Genomic DNA, 17,444 nt, shown 5'->3' with positions numbered 1-17,444 from the left:
TACCTGGATTACGCTACTTGAACATTGAGCATCAAAGATCTATGGAGATAGATCAAAAGCGCTTAATAGAAGTTTCAACAAGATGCATGCCTTGACAAGTTTTTGAAAGAGTTCAAAATAGATCAGCAAAGAAGGAGTTCTTGGTTGCGTTGTAAGGTGTGAATTTGAGTAAGACTCAAAACCCGACCACGGCAGAATAAAGAGAATAGACGAAGGTCGTCTTCTATGCCTTAGCCGTAGACTCTAAAGTATGTCATGCTGAGTACCGCACTTGATGTGTGCCTTGCAGCAAGTCTGTACAGAGAGTGATCCATGATTGAATCACTAGCAGCGGTCAAAATTTATCCTTAGTAACAAATGGACTAAGGAATTTTTCTCGATTATGGAGGTGGTTAAAGAGTTCGTCGTAAAGGGTTACGTCGATGCAAGCTTTGGCACTAATCCGAATAACTATGAGTAGTGAAACGGATTCGTATAGTAGAGTAGATATTTGGAGCATTTCTGAATAGCACGTAGTAGCAGCATCTATAAGATGACATAAAGATTTGTAAAGAACGCACGGGTCTGAAAGTTTCAGAACCGTTGACTAAAACCTCTCTCACGAGCAAGACGTGACCAGACCCCAGAACTATATGGGTGTTGGATTCGTTGAAATCACATGGTGATGTGAACTAGATTATTGACTCTAGTGCAAGTGGGAGACTGTTGGAAATATGCCCTAGAGGCAATAATAAATTAGTTATTATTATATTTCTTAGTTCATGATAATCGTTTATTATCCATGCTATAATTGTATTGATTGGAAACACAATACTTGTGTGGATACATAGACAAAACAATGTCCCTAGTAAGCCTCTAGTTGACTAGCTCGTTGATCAAAGATGGTCAAGGTTTCCTGGCCATAGGCAAGTGTTGTCACTTGATAACGGGATCACATCATTAGGAGAATCATGTGATGGACTAGACCCAAACTAATAGACATAGCATGTTGATCGTGTCATTTTGTTGCTACTGTTTTCTGCGTGTCAAGTATTTGTTCCTATGACCATGAGATCATATAACTCACGGACACCGGAGGAATGCTTTGTGTGTATCAAACGTCGCAACGTAACTGGGTGACTATAAAGATGCTCTACAGGTATCTCCGAAGGTGTTCGTTGAGTTAGTATGGATCAAGACTGGGATTTGTCACTCCGTGTGACGGAGAGGTATCTCGGGGCCCACTCGGTAATACAACATCACACACAAGCCTTGCAAGCAAAGTGACTTAGTGTAAGTTGCGGGATCTTGTATTACGGAACGAGTAAAGAGACTTGCCGGTAAACGAGATTGAAATAGGTATGCGGATACTGACGATCGAATCTCGGGTAAGTAACATACCGAAGGACAAAGGGAATGACATACGGGATTATATGAATCCTTGGCACTGAGGTTCAAACGATAAGATCTTCGTAGAATATGTAGGATCCAATATGGGCATCCAGGTCCCGCTATTGGATATTGACCGAGGAGTCACTCGGGTCATGTCTACATAGTTCTCGAACCCGCAGGGTCTGCACACTTAAGGTTCGACGTTGTTTTATGCGTATTTGAGTTATATGGTTGGTTACCGAATGTTGTTCGGAGTCCCGGATGAGATCTAGGACGTCATGAGGAGCTCCGGAATGGTCCGGAGGTAAAGATTGATATATAGGAAGTCCTGTTTTGGTCACCGGAAAAGTTTCGGGCTCATCGGTAGTATACCGGGAGTGCCGGGAGGGGTGCCGGGGACCATCGGGAGGGGTGTCACGCCCCAAGGGGTCTCATGGGCTATGGGAAGAGATAAACCAGCCCCTAGTGGGCTGGAATAAGTTCCCACTAAGGCCCATAAGGTTTGAGAAGGAAAAAACACAAGGTGGAAAGAGTTTCCAAGTGGGAAGGTGGAATCCTACTCCAAGTAGGATTGGAGCAGGACTCCTCCACCTCCAATTTCGGCCAAACCTTGAGGGTTTGAGGCTGCCTCTTCCCTCCCCCTCCCTCCTATATATACTGAGGTATTAGGGCTGATTTGAGACGACTTTTCCACGGCAGCCCGACCACATACCTCCACGGTTTTTCCTCTAGATCGCGTTTCTGCGGAGCTCGGGCGGAGCCCTGCTGAGACAAGGTCATCACCAACCTCCGGAGCGCCGTCACGCTGCCGGAGAACTCTTCTACCTCTCCGTCTCTCTTGCTGGATCAAGAAGGCCGAGATCATCGTCGAGCTGTACGTGTGCTGAACGCGGAGGTGCCGTCCGTTCGGTACTAGATCGTGGGACTGATCGCGGGATTGTTCGCGGGGCGGATCGAGGGACGTGAGGACGTTCCACTACATCAACCGCGTTCACTAACGCTTCTGCTGTACGATCTACAAGGGTACGTAGATCACTCATCCCCTCTCGTAGATGGACATCACCATGATAGGTCTTCGTGCGCGTAGGAAAATTTTTGTTTCCCATGCGACGTTCCCCAACATCACCCACAACGCATGCGTCAGCTGGATCGAACGGCCCGTGAATCACCCACAACGCGTGCGTTGGCTGGATCGAACGGACCCTGAATCACCCACAACACGTGCGTCGGCTGGATCGAACGGCCCCTAAATCACCCTCAACACGTGGGTCGGCTGGATCGAACGGCCTTGAATCACCCACAACGCTTGTGTCGGCTGGCTTGAACGGCCCCTGAATCACCCACAACGCGTGTGTCGGCTGGATCGAACAACCCCTTGAATCACCCACAACACGTGCGTCGACTGGATCCCCTTTCTTACATGAGCTGGATCCCCTCAAAGGTGATGGCGAGCGTCGACCGCAGCACGCATGCGTCGGCTGGCTCGAACGGTCCCTAAATCACCCACAACGCGTTCGTCGGCTGGATCGAATGGCCCCCTGAATCACCCACAACACGTGCGTCGATTGGATCCCCTTTCTTGCGTCAGCTGGATCCCCTCACATGTGATGGCCGCAGCACGCGTGTGTCGGCAGGACCGATCGATCACGTCGCCCGCATCACGCGAGCCTCGATCCCTCTATCACCGATGACCGGTCCGCTCCGCTTTTGTATCCAATGCTGACAGATCCGCTCCTTTTCTATGGAGCACTCTCTTTTTCAGAGACGGGGAGGAAAGCACAACGTCGGACCGCTCTGGACCGTCGCCGGTTAGCTAAGGCCTTGTTTGGTTTGTCGAAATTTAAAGGGGTTTGAAGGGGATTAAAAGATTAAATCCTCTGCAAGTCAAAATTCACCTTAATCCTCTCCAATCCACTCCTATCCTTTTGTGGGAGGGATTAACCAAAGAAGCCCTAAGTGGGCTGGGAAGCGGACCAGTTTATTAGAAGCCATAGTTTCGGCCTCTAGAGTAGCTGGCCATTAGGACAGCTGGGCCAACAATTAGAAGGAGCGCTGGAGATGGCTGTAGACACCATATCTACGGCCAACAATGCTTAGATCATGAAAACGGACGGTTAGGAATGTAAATCGTTGAGAGAGCTGGTTTTAGGTTGGGTTATACTGTCCTAAGAATAAATGTGGGGACATGGAATAATATGATGTGATCGTTATTGAGGCTGTATACCAGTTGGGGTAAAAGAAGTGGCAATTTCTAGGCCTGGACACGGTGGGCCAGCCAGCTCGGATCCCCTGCAATTTGTGTGAGTGAGATTGGGGTTGCGCGCACAAAGAGTTAGGAATCGCCACATTCGCGCCAAATTCCTTGCCCAACCCTGATAGCTTCGATATGAATCAGTGCATGGTGAACAAAGCTTTCTGCCTCTTGCCTCTTGAGAGATCTTACAAACAAGTGTGTCTGTTCACATGTTATAGGCTGTAGGGGAAAAGAAGGGACGCCATACTTTACCCAAAACAAATCAGCCCCTGTGGTGAAGAGGATGAAGGGACAGTTGGAGCCGTGTGCGTAATAAAGGCAGCGTTGCCGGAACCGAGGATAGCAGATGGTCCTTGTGGAACCTCCAAACGCTGTTACCCCTTTAAAGCATGTATATGGTATGTATTCTTCGTATGCTCCGTGCGTGTTTGTGACTGTACTGAATGTGCTCTAGTGTTTTAGAGAATCAATTTGGAAAGTCATGTATACAACAAATGTTTTTTTGTACCCGCAATAGGTATTCTGGATGTGTGATAGTGATACCAGAAGCTAAGTTCCTCCACCCTTTGATCTTGCAAAGTAAGCGATTTCTTTCTTCTGTAATCAGGCTTATTAATACTACTCCCTCCGTCCCAAAATAACTGTCTCAAGATTAGTACAACTTTATACTAGAGCTAGTACAAAGTTGAGACATTTATTTTAGAACGGAGGGAGTATGTAACTGTGCCGATGCCGATGCATAATCCACTTTTTGCATGACTAGTGAAATCAGAGCATCTCTCAGTCAAGCTGCTGATTCGAGACTGAGGCCCGAGGAGCTGATTTGAGGCGTTAGTGTTCGTTCGATCTGTACACTTTGGGATCGCGTGGTGGTTCCTGATTCATGTCCATGTGCCATGTCAATGCCAACACCACCAGAATGACTAAGTCTCGAGCAGTCTGTTGGTCAGTGGTTTGATGAAACAGAGACCTTACCTTGTATCTGCTTCTGCTTGTCCGTCTGCCAAACAGGCCTACTTCAGCATTGTGTTTTACTTCCATATGATATGCTGCCCTCACATTTTTTTTAGTTTGTTTTCATTTGCAAGATTAGTGTATCTTCGGATGTTTTTGTATGAAACCGAGACCAAAGTCTCTGCTGCAGTTCATCCTATTTTCCCCTGGAAGCAAAGTTTAAATAGTGCTTTCGATATCAACAACTGAAGATTTTCCCCTGGAAACAAGTTTAATAGCTGAAGATTACAGACGTTAGTGTTGACTATGGGATACGATGCGGTTTGTGTCTGCTCATAATTTGTTTCTTTGTTCTAAATGTCCATCATGCACACCAGTGGATTTTATACTACATACACTTGTTATTCTGTACTGGCTTCAGTTCCTGCAAAAAATTCTGATTTTTCTGAAATGAAACAGTCTATAGACATAAAACATACACTTATTTTCTTCTTAATTCCACTTTTACCTTCTGGCCATCCTGTAACCACCAAAGATGCAGGCATGGTCGCACTCAAAGGGCTCCAGAGTCATCCATTAAGGAGTGCACGAACATCTATTAAGTTTCTTTCTATCAATAAATTGATGTATTGTTTTTTCCAATACCAAAATAAGCATCCACCTTCCTACACACATGAACACCTTAATAAGCTATTGAAATTTAACCAAATAAGTTGACAAATCCAATCAGAAAGAAGAACATACCCCGTCGTTATTGCATTTGAAGAATACTCATCCGAGGTGTTGCAGCGTGCTAGATGTGAGCCGCGGCACTGTCTCTGTGCAGTCGTCACACTGTATGAGCGGCATCGGCAAGCCGGCGAGCCGCTGCACGACCACCGAGCCCGGACGACGGCCGGAAGAGTCTCTGCCGGCAAACCGACGACGGCGACTAGAGGATGAACCAGTACTTGCATGTGACGCGGGTGCTTTGTCGGGGTTGTGTGGGGTGCTCCCCAATCAATCCATGGTTTTGCGGAGCCGTGGCCCGAAAAGCCAAATCCGATGACCGCAACAAACAGTCATGTATGTAAACCAAAGGTTTGTTGGGTTAGTACATTTGGGAATGGATTCAGGCTGGATCGGTCTGAATTATCTGTCCGCTGTTTCTGATGCTACACAAATTAAGATAATACGAAATGTCTTGGTGCATGCTAACATAAATTTAAAATATAAATAGGGGCATCTTTCATGGATGAGACTTAAGTTTTGTAGATTGTAGATGGTTGTAACATGCATATCTTGGTTGCACATATCATGCAAGTGTTGAAGAGCTTGGATTTGGAAAGTCGTGTCTAAACCAACGGGTTTTTGTACTACCAGCAATGGGCAGCTAAATTTGGTTTGATTCTGGGTTAGATCGATCCAAATAATTACAGACATGAACTATTAGGGATGGACCAGTTGCAGGGATGGAAAAATATAAACACTGGGTTCAGTACTACCTGTACCTATAGCTTTCTACAAAAATGAGACACTTTCGATGAATGGATAGATTGCACGTAAGTGGCAGAAACTAGGAAAGATAGGACGTCGTGTAAGTTAATTTTGCCCAGAGCATAGATACAGCTCAAACAGATTTACTATGCATGGTTAAAACTTGTCAAAGATGACAATTTTCTGCTCAAATTAAGTTTGACATGATAAACCAAATAATTGTCTTACAGGCAGCACACAAAACCCCAGCATTCCACCATCTCATCATCCAAGTTAATTAGTACCGAGTTGCAGATATGATCTCTCAGCCATGAAGACATAAGCACAAGCAGAGCGGATCACAAATTAACATAATTGTAGGTAGTACAGATCACTAATCTTACTCCTAATCTGTAGTGATACCCGTGTGCTATTATCTAATCAAATGTTCAAATAACTCTTCTAATATGCATCTATATATGACTCTTTTTTTCATTTGATGATGATTTGGAGACTGTGAGTTCGTCAACAAACATAACAGAAGCCCACAACCTCAAGGCCTTGTTGAGGATGATCTCCAGGTTTTTGGATCCTAGCGAAGGAGTTTCAAGCACGGATTGCGCTTCTAAAGAGCACTATTTGGCTTGGCCCCTTCCTGCCAAAGATTTGAGATAACTAAAGCAGTCAAAACTGGTGGAGCCAACGCCAAAGAGGAAATGTGTGGAGTGAGCGCCTAGCCCCTTAGTCTTTCGGATCAGAAGATTCATTGGTTTCATCCAAAGGCTTCCGTCTCGTCTTCCTCAAATTGTTGATCGAGGATTGGAAATCAAAGACCTAAATTCAATAAATTTCATTCGATTTCAATCCCTAAGCTTAGAAAAAAAAAGGGGGGGTTTGGGGGTGTCCCAGCCGGTTTTATTGGCCACAAGAAAAAAATGATATATAGCTTATGTTAGATGACTCCTATTACGACAAATTAGCAAAATAAATTTTTTTAACATCAGTTATATAGTTTCTGTAAAGATCTCAGTGTGAACAAAGGTTTCTTTTTGAAAATAATAAGATGTTAACAAATAGAAGATGCTTTCAGATTTTTTAGTGTGTTCACTCATTTCACTAATTATTCCACATTAAAATCTATCAAAAACATCTAATAATATTGAACAGAGGAAGTAACATTTTCTGCTCAAATCAAGTTTAACATAATTGCTGTAAAACAGCAGGAATCGTCTCAGAGAGTTTCCACAAAACCCCATACACTTGGGTCACATTACCACTACTGCTAATAGTACATCTGAGCAAAAGCAGATTGCAGAAACAACAAGGCCACTTCTATTCTTCTTCTCCTCAACTTCACTTTTGCTTCTTGGGCATCCTGTAACCACCGACGACGCAGGCGTGGTCGCGCTCGAAGGGCTCCAGGGTCACCTGCTCCGATGGCTTGAACTGGTCGGCCTTGAGCTTCTCCACTTCGCTCGCAAACACGGCCTCAGCAGCCTGGGTGGAGTCGATACAGTTTGCCTGGCCACAGGAAAGAGCAATGTCAGCTCAAATGGAAACTTAAGATTTTCCAAGTAATGCCCTAAGTATGAAACTGAGTGTTACCTTGATGGAAATGACAAAGTGGCCGCCATTCTTCAAGAAGTATGATGCGTTAAGGGCTAAGATTCTAGCCTGTGGGAAAGAAGATGCAATGGCAAGGTTTAGAAATGCGCAACCACAATATTAACAAGTCACCCACATCATGCTGCAATATTCACACTGAGGTTCTTTTGTACTGAAACGGTGCTCACAGAAACAAAATCACCTCATGTGAGAACAAAATCAAAATCAAGTATCAATGTGGGTTTAATATTGTGTGCAAAGAAAGAATGCAAAGCAACAATATCAATGAGTTACCAAACTTCAACTGGAATAGCTATAGAACCAGCGAATTCATATTCAGAAAGAAAGTGTAGTTCCTCGACGTCCAATAGCAACACTAGAAATTCCGCACTGGATAGCGAGAGGAACGTTCCTCTTTGCTTCCCACCTCATCATTGCCCGGGAACCATACAGGTTAATTCACAGGCACGAATACTGTTAAGAGAAGCAGATAAAAACACAAAACAATCAAATCTGCTAAAGATACAAATCTAATCTTCTAAGACAACTCAGTCCCTTAGATGTTCTTTGACCATGCGATCATTTCCGCAGGAGTCATTACAGGTCTGTAACTGTAAAATTGGCTCATCACAGTTGTCAAACTAATAAAAATATAAAAAGAGGGAAAAGGTAGAATAAGACATCAATTTATGTAATGGCACAAGAGTGGCGAACTCAGGATTGATGAATGATGTGAGAACTTGCCAAAGAAGAGTCTTCAGGTAAAAAACAGGCCCCGATGTAAGGAACTTCCAACAAAAATAAAAACAGGACTAACTAATCATATACACTATTTTATCACAGTGGATAGGGTGCAATGCTACTTGTAACACAACCATCCAAACTTAATGCTATGCAAAACAAGATAGATAAAAAAGCAAATAAACACAACCAGTGAAATGCAATATTGTGGAGAAAATCATAGAAACGCAGCAACACGCAAAAGCAAAGATCTGGCAATGGGCATAAGTGCATCAGAAACTCGATTTTGCATCATCCATTGTGATGTCCTGAAGGGGAATCCGAGTTAGCTCATCATTTGCTAAGCCCCAATAAATCCTCAGAAGGTCAGGTAAACATAGTACACCAATAACAGCAATTTATTACAAAAAGCTACTAAAAACACTGATATGGGATCAGTTCATATATAATCAAATGTGATGGTCATGGATTTTAGTATGGCTGTAATCAAAATTCAGAAACTGCTGCAAACCAAATAAGTAGAGAGGCATGAACGCATCAGAGACTCGATTTTGCATCATCCATTTGATGTCCTGAAGGGGAATCCGAGTAAAGCTCATCTTTTGCTAAGCCGTCAGTAACTCACAAAGGAGTCACACACAGACAAACAATAACCGTAAGTGTAAACTATAACAACTTATGTTGACAGCAAGCAAACTTGTAGAAACAGAGGTCTAGAAATTCTTCATAAAAGGCATACCTGGTCAGGCTGTGCAACATCAGAAAAGATAACATCAACCATGCCAACCAGCATCCGGTATTTGGCCGGGTGCCTAGCATCCTCGATGATGGGGATGACATTGGTCCTCTTCTTGGCCATGTTGACAAGATCCCTGCCACTCCGGTGAGAGAACTCAACAGCATACACCAACCCAGTCTGCAGTATGATGAACTTCATTAAGACACAATTCAAATGAAGCGAAATTTTCCGAATGTAAACAAAGGAGCGATGAGAACTCACCGGTCCAACAATGTCAGACACATGAGACACGGTAGTTCCAGAAGCGGCTCCAAGATACAGCACACGAGTTCCAGGAGCCTGGAACACATCCACGGAGTCAGTTACTACAACAATGATTCTAATCTGGACTTGCAAGGATTCGAACAATTCAGAATTAGAGCCAAGGAACAAAACAGGACTTACAATCCAGATGTTGTCCACACCACCTAGCACGGCAGCAGCCAGCTTGGACCTGAAGGGGTTCCACACCCTGTACTCGACCTTGGATGAATCCTCATTCTGCATAATACCAAAGCAACAATGAACATCAGCCTACATGTGCATATCGGTAGAACACTAATGAAAGTCATTTCACATCAGCACCAAAAAATTGCATCTCTCAGCCAGTAATGTCATCATTTACATATAGGAATAAAAAAAGTGCATCTTTCAAACAGCAATGAACGCCATTCACGTGCTCCATAAGCATAACAGAGTATAAAAATTTACGAACAGAATATGAAGCAAGTGAACATCTAAAAACTAAGGGCACCAAGTGCGCCATTTGCTCGTCTAAGAACTAAGAACAGCCGAATCTAAGCTGATGACCCCGCTAAATCAAAGCTGGTTTACCCACAGTGAAAGAGCATCTCGATGCCAATACCCACAGTAGCAGTAAAACTTATAAGAAGCCTGGAACTGTAAATAAGAATGAGAGGCAAGCGAGCACGGACCTGGACGGAGACCCTCTTCTCGCCGTAGACGGACTCGCCGGCGACCATGTTCTTGGTGCAGAGCGCGTCCTCCTTGGCCTTGGCGATGAAGACGCCGTCGTGCTTGTGGGGCACGACGACCACCTTGGCACCGCCCTTCATGCCGGGGCCACCCCTTCCCCCACCCCTGCCGCCGCCACGGCCCCTGCCGCCGCTGCGGCCTCCGAAACCCCTACCACCGCTGCGGCCGCCACCGTCGCTCCTTCCACCGAAGCCGCGCCCGCGCCCGCGGCCACCGCTGTCGCCGAAGCCCCTGCCACCGCCGCGCCCTCCTCCTCCTCTCATGGGAGCCCTCATGGTGTGTGGGTCGTGTGGTGCTGGTAGCCGCCGCCGCCGCCGCCGGGGGAGGGTTTAGGGTTTTGGAGAGGGGTGAGGGGTGAGGGTTTGAGACGGGGTTTCGGGGAGGACTTATAGAGGGAGAATTAGGGTTGGGGCTCCATCTGCGCCGTTGGTTTGTGGAATGGTGGACGGACGGCTGGATCGCGCGGCGTTATTATGGACTTGGAAAATTGATTTTGAGGTTAACCCGGGAATTAATAAAAAATTAGTCAGGATGGCCGACTGGTCTAAGGCGCCTGATTCAAGTTCAGGTCCACGCATGAGGGCGTCTGTTCTTTATTTTTTATCTATTTATTATTAGTATTTTTATTTCATGTGTTCTTTATTTTTTATCTATTTATTACTAGTATTTTTATATTTATTATCTGATGTACGCACACCTTTTCGACACAACTAGACCACTCCTGGCAATAACATTTTTCCCTCTCTTTTTATTTTTTATCTACTTGTTATTTATATTTTTATATTTATTATCTGACGTACGCACACCTTTTCGACACAACTAGACCACTCCTCACAATAACATTTTTTTCCCTCTCTTCTTATATTTTTATCTATTTGTTATTTGTATTTTAAGATTTTAAATTCAATGTAGGCACACCTTTTCAACACAACTAGACCCCCAAATTATTGATTGAATTGGTAGACGAAGAAGGAAAGGGTTACTCGCGCTTATCGGTAGGAGTGGTGTAGCGGTGGCGGATAGGAAAAAAGAACTCTTGGTAAGCAATGGCATGAGAAGTTTAATACAGCTCTCATATATGTTGGCTTTGTTGTTAATGAAGCTGACAAATGTGTAAACTATCATCATGATGAGGACGAAGGAGTTATATTATGCTTGTATGTTGATGGCATAGTGATATTTGAAACCAATCTTAAAGTGATATAGGAGGTTAAGTCGTTTTTATCTCAAAACTTTGAGATGAAAGACCTTGGGGGTTGATGTTATCTTGAACATCTAGCTATTGAGAGATGATGAGGGTGGGATTACACTTCTGCAATCTCACTATGTTGAGATGATTTTGAGTCGTATTGGATATTTAGACTGCAAATTTTCGCAAACACCATATGATTCTAATGTGCTCATTCGAAAGTTCGAAGCCACGTCTGGAAATCAATTGACATACTCTTTGATTATTGGTTCACGTGTGTATTTAGCGAGGCCAATGAGGCCTCACATCACATTTGTTGTGAGCAAACTGAGCGAGTTTGTTGCCGGTCCGGATGATGTACATTGGCATATTGTTAAAAGAATTATGCTGTATGTGAAAGGTACTATGAAACGTGGACTTCACTATATCGGATATCGGTCGGTACTTGAAAGGTATAGTGATGCGAATTGAACCTCTGATGCTGCTGAGATGAAGGCCACAACTGGATATATGTTTAATCTTGAAGGTGGTGATATTTCCTCGAAGTCTTGCAAGCAAACGATCTTAACAAGATCGATAATGGGAGCAGAATTAACAACTTTAGACACGTCTGGTGTTGAAGCAGAATGACTTCGAGATATTTGACGAACTTGCTGGTGCTTTAGAAGTCGGTTCCTCCTATCTTATGAACTGTGACAATCAGACAGTTATTGTCAAAGTAAAGAGTTTAAAGGACAACATGAAGTCCAACAAACATATAAGAATGAGATTGAAATATGTGAGACGTTTTAAGAAACTCTGAAGTGATAACGTTCGACTATATCCAAACAACTAAGAATCTGGCATCGGGGGAGATGGGTATGAGACCCACATGAGTTGCCTATGGTGCTAACCCAACCTATGTGATCGGAGATCCCGTAAAGTAGGACCTAGGAAAAACAAGCGAGTGGTGAACTCACGAGAGTAACTTTGCAAACCCACACCGTTGAAGATGCAATACTCTCAGACATTGTATGGCAGAATGACTACTATCTTATTGTGTTCCAAAACTTATATATAAGCAAGATGATATCCTACAAATCGATCTTTGGAGGAGCACATATATATGAGCCTGACTGCTCGTCACGGTCTCTGAGATTGGGGTGATCTTTAGCAAGCTCGTGAATAGAGTGAGACCCCAAATTTTGGCCCTTTTTTCTTTTGGATTTCTTTGAAATTTTATTTGGAATTCCTTTTTTGTGGCTCTATGGTCTTGAAACCTGGGAAGATCATCTCTATTTCATCTCCCAAGTGGACCGTCACTCTCAAATTCTTACCAAGGTCATGCAATTTCCATCTTGACCCAACCCCAATATATATTTCTTGGGAATACTCCTTATTTTATTAAAGGAATAACCCTGTTTGCTCTAAGTTGTGAAGCAACCTATATTTCTGTCATTCCCAAAACTTCCAAAAAGCCTCAAAATTCATTTGACACATATGGACCTTGGATATGTGAAAACATTCAATATTCTATGCTCATGGCGAGCACACCATCCAGTATTTGTTTCCGATCATAATTTCAGTTTATGAAGGAACTATATTTCATATTGCTCCATAATTTCTGAATTTTTACCATGACCTTCTACTACCAATATAACTTCCCTTCACAAAATTCGGGCTCGTTTAATTTAGCCAATTTCTTCCAACATTTTCCCAAGATTATGTTTAGAGAAGAGCACTGTGAAGGAAGTAGCATTTTTATTTATCCAAATGGTATGAAATTTTTCCACTGCCTTCATATTCCCAAATAATCATGCTCCACCAAATCCCATCCCAATACATTCACCCATTTGAGCATAGCTGCAACTTTCATGTTTCTGTCTAGTGGGGCACATTGTGATGGTAGTGCCATTTCTCTTTTCTTGATTGCCCTCAAAAAAATTGATCACTATTTCATATCCAAATCATTACATGTGACAAAATTTAGTTCCATTTCCGAGTTAATCTTTCTCAAAAAAAAATCCCAAGTTTATGTCGAGTGGGAAATTTTGTGAATGAAGTACCAACCAAGGGTATCCAGATGGGTTAAAATTTTACCAGCCCCTCAGTATGCCTAAATCATCACCCTATGCTTAATTTCAGATCCATCCAACATTCTATGTGAGCACAATTTCCAATTCTTTTTTCCTGACCAGATTGACACATTGCAAAGCAAGTGCTAGCTAACTTCATTGCATAGATGATCACCTTAGTGTGTGATCACACTTAGCAAAAGATCAACATCTATCCCCAGGTGAGCCTCCTTTACTTCACCACAAACACCTTGTTGTTGCTTCAGGTTTGATCTTGGCCAAGTGTCATCTTGGGCCATTGTTGTTGTCTCCTTGTACCTAGAAGCTACTGGGGGAATGCCCTACTCGACAGACATACTTAGGCCACCCAGAGCGCATGGCAACTCCACGGCCACATGGTGACCACGTGGCCGACATGCCAAATATCGCGCTCTGGCAGTTGGGGCCTTATACCGCACGCATTCATCGAGCTCTCGCCACGACACATTGTCCAGCAGCTTCGCCAAGGCCACGCGCTCACTCTGGAACTCTCTTCCCCTCCTCTTTCTTGCCTGGCCCGCCATGGTGGTTGCTCCGTGCTCTCCCTGTCGACCTCAACTCCATGGATGTGTGAATCTTTCACCTTCGAGCTCGCCCAAACTATATATGGCCCATCCACGAGCTCTCTCGCAACCCACAACCTCCTCCCCCAGTCCCGGAGCCCCTTCCCGGCCAACAATACCGTCATAGCCCTCGACGGCCTCCTCCTAAATTCGAGCTCGTGGATTTACCCCCTTCCCCTATCCGATGACCATGACGACCCCTAGACCTCGGAGGAGCCCGTCCTGTCTATCTCCGGTGGAGGAGCCCCGTCGACGTGGCTCCTTCGAAGCCCCTCGGCCATCCCGGCCCGGCCTCTAGAGGCGGCGTTGTGAGCCTCCTTGGTCTTCCTCTGGCGCGGCACGGAGCGATGTAGCTTCGAGGGGTAGATCGTGCTTGTCCGAGGCTGGCACTACTTCTGTCGCGACCACAGGATCGTCCCCGGCGACCTCGTCGTGCCGCGCATCTCCAGCCTCGGCCTCAAGGTTCAAATCTACAACCATGACAACTCCGTCGGGTGCAGCATGCGCTGCAGCAGGCACATTTTGCGTCGGTGATGTAGCTTTCGCCCTCTAAACTATGTTATTATGAAATTGTGGTTAGTTAGCTATGGTGATGGTAGACTTGGTGTGAAACTGTTAAAGTTACTTTTGTTAGCAGTATGGATGCTAGCTACTTAGCAGTATGGGTTTATTTGCTTGTTTCTGTGTTGTTTGTTGTTGTTAAGCTGCTTGTTTAGCTATTGTTAGTGCTCTGCTTGCTGTTGTGTATAATATGGGGAGTAAAGCCATCACATTTGAATGAAATGAGCAGAACACAAACGTATATGGAGCCAAACAGCTCTAATTTGCATCCGCTCATCCTTTAAGCACAAATACGGATAACCAAACAGCCGGTCCTAAAATGGCCCTCGGTGCAATGCAGACAAACAAACATGTAAATGTTGGTTTGTTGCCTGTTGGCTGGCTTGAGTTGTGCTTCAAATGTGGTACGGCTCACTCGGAACAACCAAACGCGCCCGAGGTGAGGACGAGTCCACCGACATGACCATTCTATTTAGCCATCTGCAATAAGGGCAACCGGCAGCATATTGGCAGCTTTGTTGAATAGGATAGGTTGTGTGGTGGCTAGGGTTGATTGAAGTATCTAACCCATCTTGACATAACTAATTCCCTATCTGATTAATGAACTGATGTTACACACTATCTGTAAAAGAAAGCTGAAACTAAGCTCTACTACTATACAGTTTCTGAATTTAATCAGCTAGCTAGCTGGCTAGTGTCTTCCGTGTCTGTTGTGGGAAGCTTCTCGTGCTGCCCTCCCCATAATCTCACCCTCTCCAGCGCCCTCGATGCCTGAAATCAAATCAGGACACGCATTTTTACAAAGCTTCCATTGATTAGAACAAATTTCGACTAAAAATCATCAAATTACCTCGGCCTTCCAGTCGGTCTTGAAGACCATGTACATGAGGATCCCCGTCTGCAACGCCGTCCCACACAGCATCCCCGCCCAAATCCCCTGTGAAATCAGATCAAGATCGATCAATCAGCATTGCATCGCAAGCAGTGTGATCATGGCGGATGCTGCATGGAACGACTGATCGGCGGTGGTGGCTTGTTGTATGCTTAGCTTACCGTGACGCCCCATCGGAAGAGGTAGCCGAAGATGAACCCGAGGGGGAGGCCGAAGGCGTAGTAGCAGCCGAGGTTGATGTAGGCGACGATGGCCTGCCAGCCGCCGCCGACGGCGATGCCCGAGATGACGGGCTGGATGCTGTTGAGCACCATGGTGACCGCGAGCAGGCCGGCGATGTTGGCCACGGCCTTCTGCAGGTGCCGGTCGCCCGTGAAGATGACGGAGAACTGGTTCCGCGTCGCCAGGATCAGCACCATGGCCGCCAGCCCCAGCGCCAGCGACTGCGCCAGCACCACCGCCACGGCGTGCACCGTGGCGCGCGGCCGGCCGGAGCCCAGCTCATTGGACACGCGCACGCTGATGGCCGCGCTGAGCCCGATGAAGAGCATCCCCTCCCACCCGTTGATGTTCATGCAGATGGAGATGGAGTCGACGGCGATCTCGGCGTCGTCGAGGTGGCCCGTGAGCACCACGAGCACCATCATGTACCAGATCTCGAGGCAGAGCATCACGGCGGAGGCGAGCGAGAGCTTGACGAAGGCCCAGAGCTCGGTGAAGGCCGCGCGGGACAGGCCCGTCCACCCGTCCCGGCACCACCCGACCACGTACGCCACCTGCGCGAGCGCGGTTAGCCAGGAGGAGATGTCGTAGGCGGCAGCGGCGCCGGCGACGCCCCAGCCGAGCGCGGACACGAAGAGGGCCAGCAGGCCGACGTGGACGATCAGGGCGGCGAAGCCGATCCACGCCAGCGCCGCCACCTTGCTCTGCGCCTGCAGGAATTTCTGCGTGGGGAAGTTGATGGCGAGCGCGAACATCTGCGGGATGATGCGGAGCGTGAACTCGCCGGCGGCGGCCGCGATTGATTCCTCCTGGCCGAGCAGCCGCAGGATCGACCCGGCGAAGATGTAGAGCGGCGAGAGGAGGAGCGCCGAGGTCGTGAGGATGATCCACGACCGCTGCATGTACACGCCCAGCATGGCCACCTGGCCCGCGCCGAACGCCTGCCCGCACAGCGTCTCCAGCGCGCTCCCCATGCCCAGCTGCATGCATGCATGTTCCATGCATCGATTGTCAATTCGATCTTGATCGCCATGATCGGTGGATGGGAGGAGGAACAGCAATCATCAAATGAGGATGGGGACTCACGAGGAAGCCGAAGGAGAAGTTGGAGACGACGGAGAGGCCGATGGCGACGGCGGAGAGCTCGCGGTTGCCGACGTGGCCGACGAAGATCTGCGTGGTGGAGTTGGTGCCGTAGAGGCAGAGGATGTTGAACGCGATGGGCGCGCCGATGGCCCACAGCCGCCGCGACTCCTCCGCGAAAACCGCCAGCCCGGCGCGCGCCGTACGCACGGGCGGCGCGTCCCACGGGTCGTCATCCGGCTCGTCGCCTTCGCCGCCAACGACGGCCACGAGCGCGCCGGTCTCGTCGTCGCGCACCGACACTACCATGCTGCCGCCGGCAAGGGCGTCGTCGTCGTCGTTGTCTTGGCCGGCCTTCCTCGGCGTGGGGGCGGGGGTGGGGGGGCCGAAGGCGCCGACCCGGTGGAGGGCGCGCGGGCTGTGGGTGTTGTGTGGCGTGGTGAAAAGGAGAGGCTCCGTGTATGCCATGGCAGGCAGCGGCCGGTGGTGTAGACGATGGTGGCGGCCGGTGGTGAGCTCCTCTACCCTATTTAGGGCGGATGGTTGAGCAGGCTCTCGTCTTTGTTGCGATTCCGTTGCTCCTATATCCCTTCGTCTATTTTATTCTTTTATTTATTATTAAATGCCTGTTTTATCGCTGTGATATACTACTATGATTCAGATAATCCAAAGTCTTTGTTGACTGAG

General features: G+C 46.7%; 2 protein-coding genes and 4 non-coding genes across 6 annotated transcripts; all 6 read right to left on the bottom strand.

Moving 5' to 3' along the window:
- Positions 1–7,212: 7,212 nt before the first annotated feature.
- LOC123404338 (rRNA 2'-O-methyltransferase fibrillarin 1-like) lies at positions 7,213–10,508 on the bottom strand. The gene is made up of 6 exons (XM_045098260.1): positions 10,094–10,508; positions 9,564–9,659; positions 9,381–9,458; positions 9,120–9,296; positions 7,640–7,708; positions 7,213–7,555 (listed from the first exon to the last, which is right to left on the bottom strand). Exons 1-6 carry the CDS (start codon positions 10,427–10,429, stop codon positions 7,388–7,390), a joined length of 924 nt encoding a protein of 307 aa, XP_044954195.1. The 5' UTR covers positions 10,430–10,508; the 3' UTR covers positions 7,213–7,387.
- Positions 7,985–8,130, bottom strand: LOC123406770. The gene has a single exon (XR_006612426.1). It is a non-coding gene; the product is annotated as a small nucleolar RNA snoR136 (small nucleolar RNA).
- Positions 8,182–8,277, bottom strand: LOC123406490. The gene has a single exon (XR_006612180.1). It is a non-coding gene; the product is annotated as a small nucleolar RNA SNORD25 (small nucleolar RNA).
- Positions 8,649–8,723, bottom strand: LOC123406635. The gene has a single exon (XR_006612297.1). It is a non-coding gene; the product is annotated as a small nucleolar RNA snoR60 (small nucleolar RNA).
- Positions 8,914–8,988, bottom strand: LOC123406636. The gene has a single exon (XR_006612298.1). It is a non-coding gene; the product is annotated as a small nucleolar RNA snoR60 (small nucleolar RNA).
- Positions 10,509–14,952: 4,444 nt separating the features above from the next.
- LOC123404796 (protein DETOXIFICATION 35-like) lies at positions 14,953–17,214 on the bottom strand. The gene is made up of 4 exons (XM_045098739.1): positions 16,761–17,214; positions 15,614–16,654; positions 15,411–15,497; positions 14,953–15,331 (listed from the first exon to the last, which is right to left on the bottom strand). Exons 1-4 carry the CDS (start codon positions 17,064–17,066, stop codon positions 15,236–15,238), a joined length of 1,530 nt encoding a protein of 509 aa, XP_044954674.1. The 5' UTR covers positions 17,067–17,214; the 3' UTR covers positions 14,953–15,235.
- Between the last annotated feature and the right edge of the window lie 230 nt (positions 17,215–17,444).

The sequence above is a fragment of the Hordeum vulgare genome, chromosome 6H (genome assembly GCF_904849725.1).
Source record: "Hordeum vulgare subsp. vulgare chromosome 6H, MorexV3_pseudomolecules_assembly, whole genome shotgun sequence".
Lineage (NCBI taxonomy): Eukaryota > Viridiplantae > Streptophyta > Magnoliopsida > Poales > Poaceae > Hordeum > Hordeum vulgare.
Note: the sequence above shows the minus strand (reverse complement) of the source record. Positions and strands in the feature narration are given on the sequence as shown.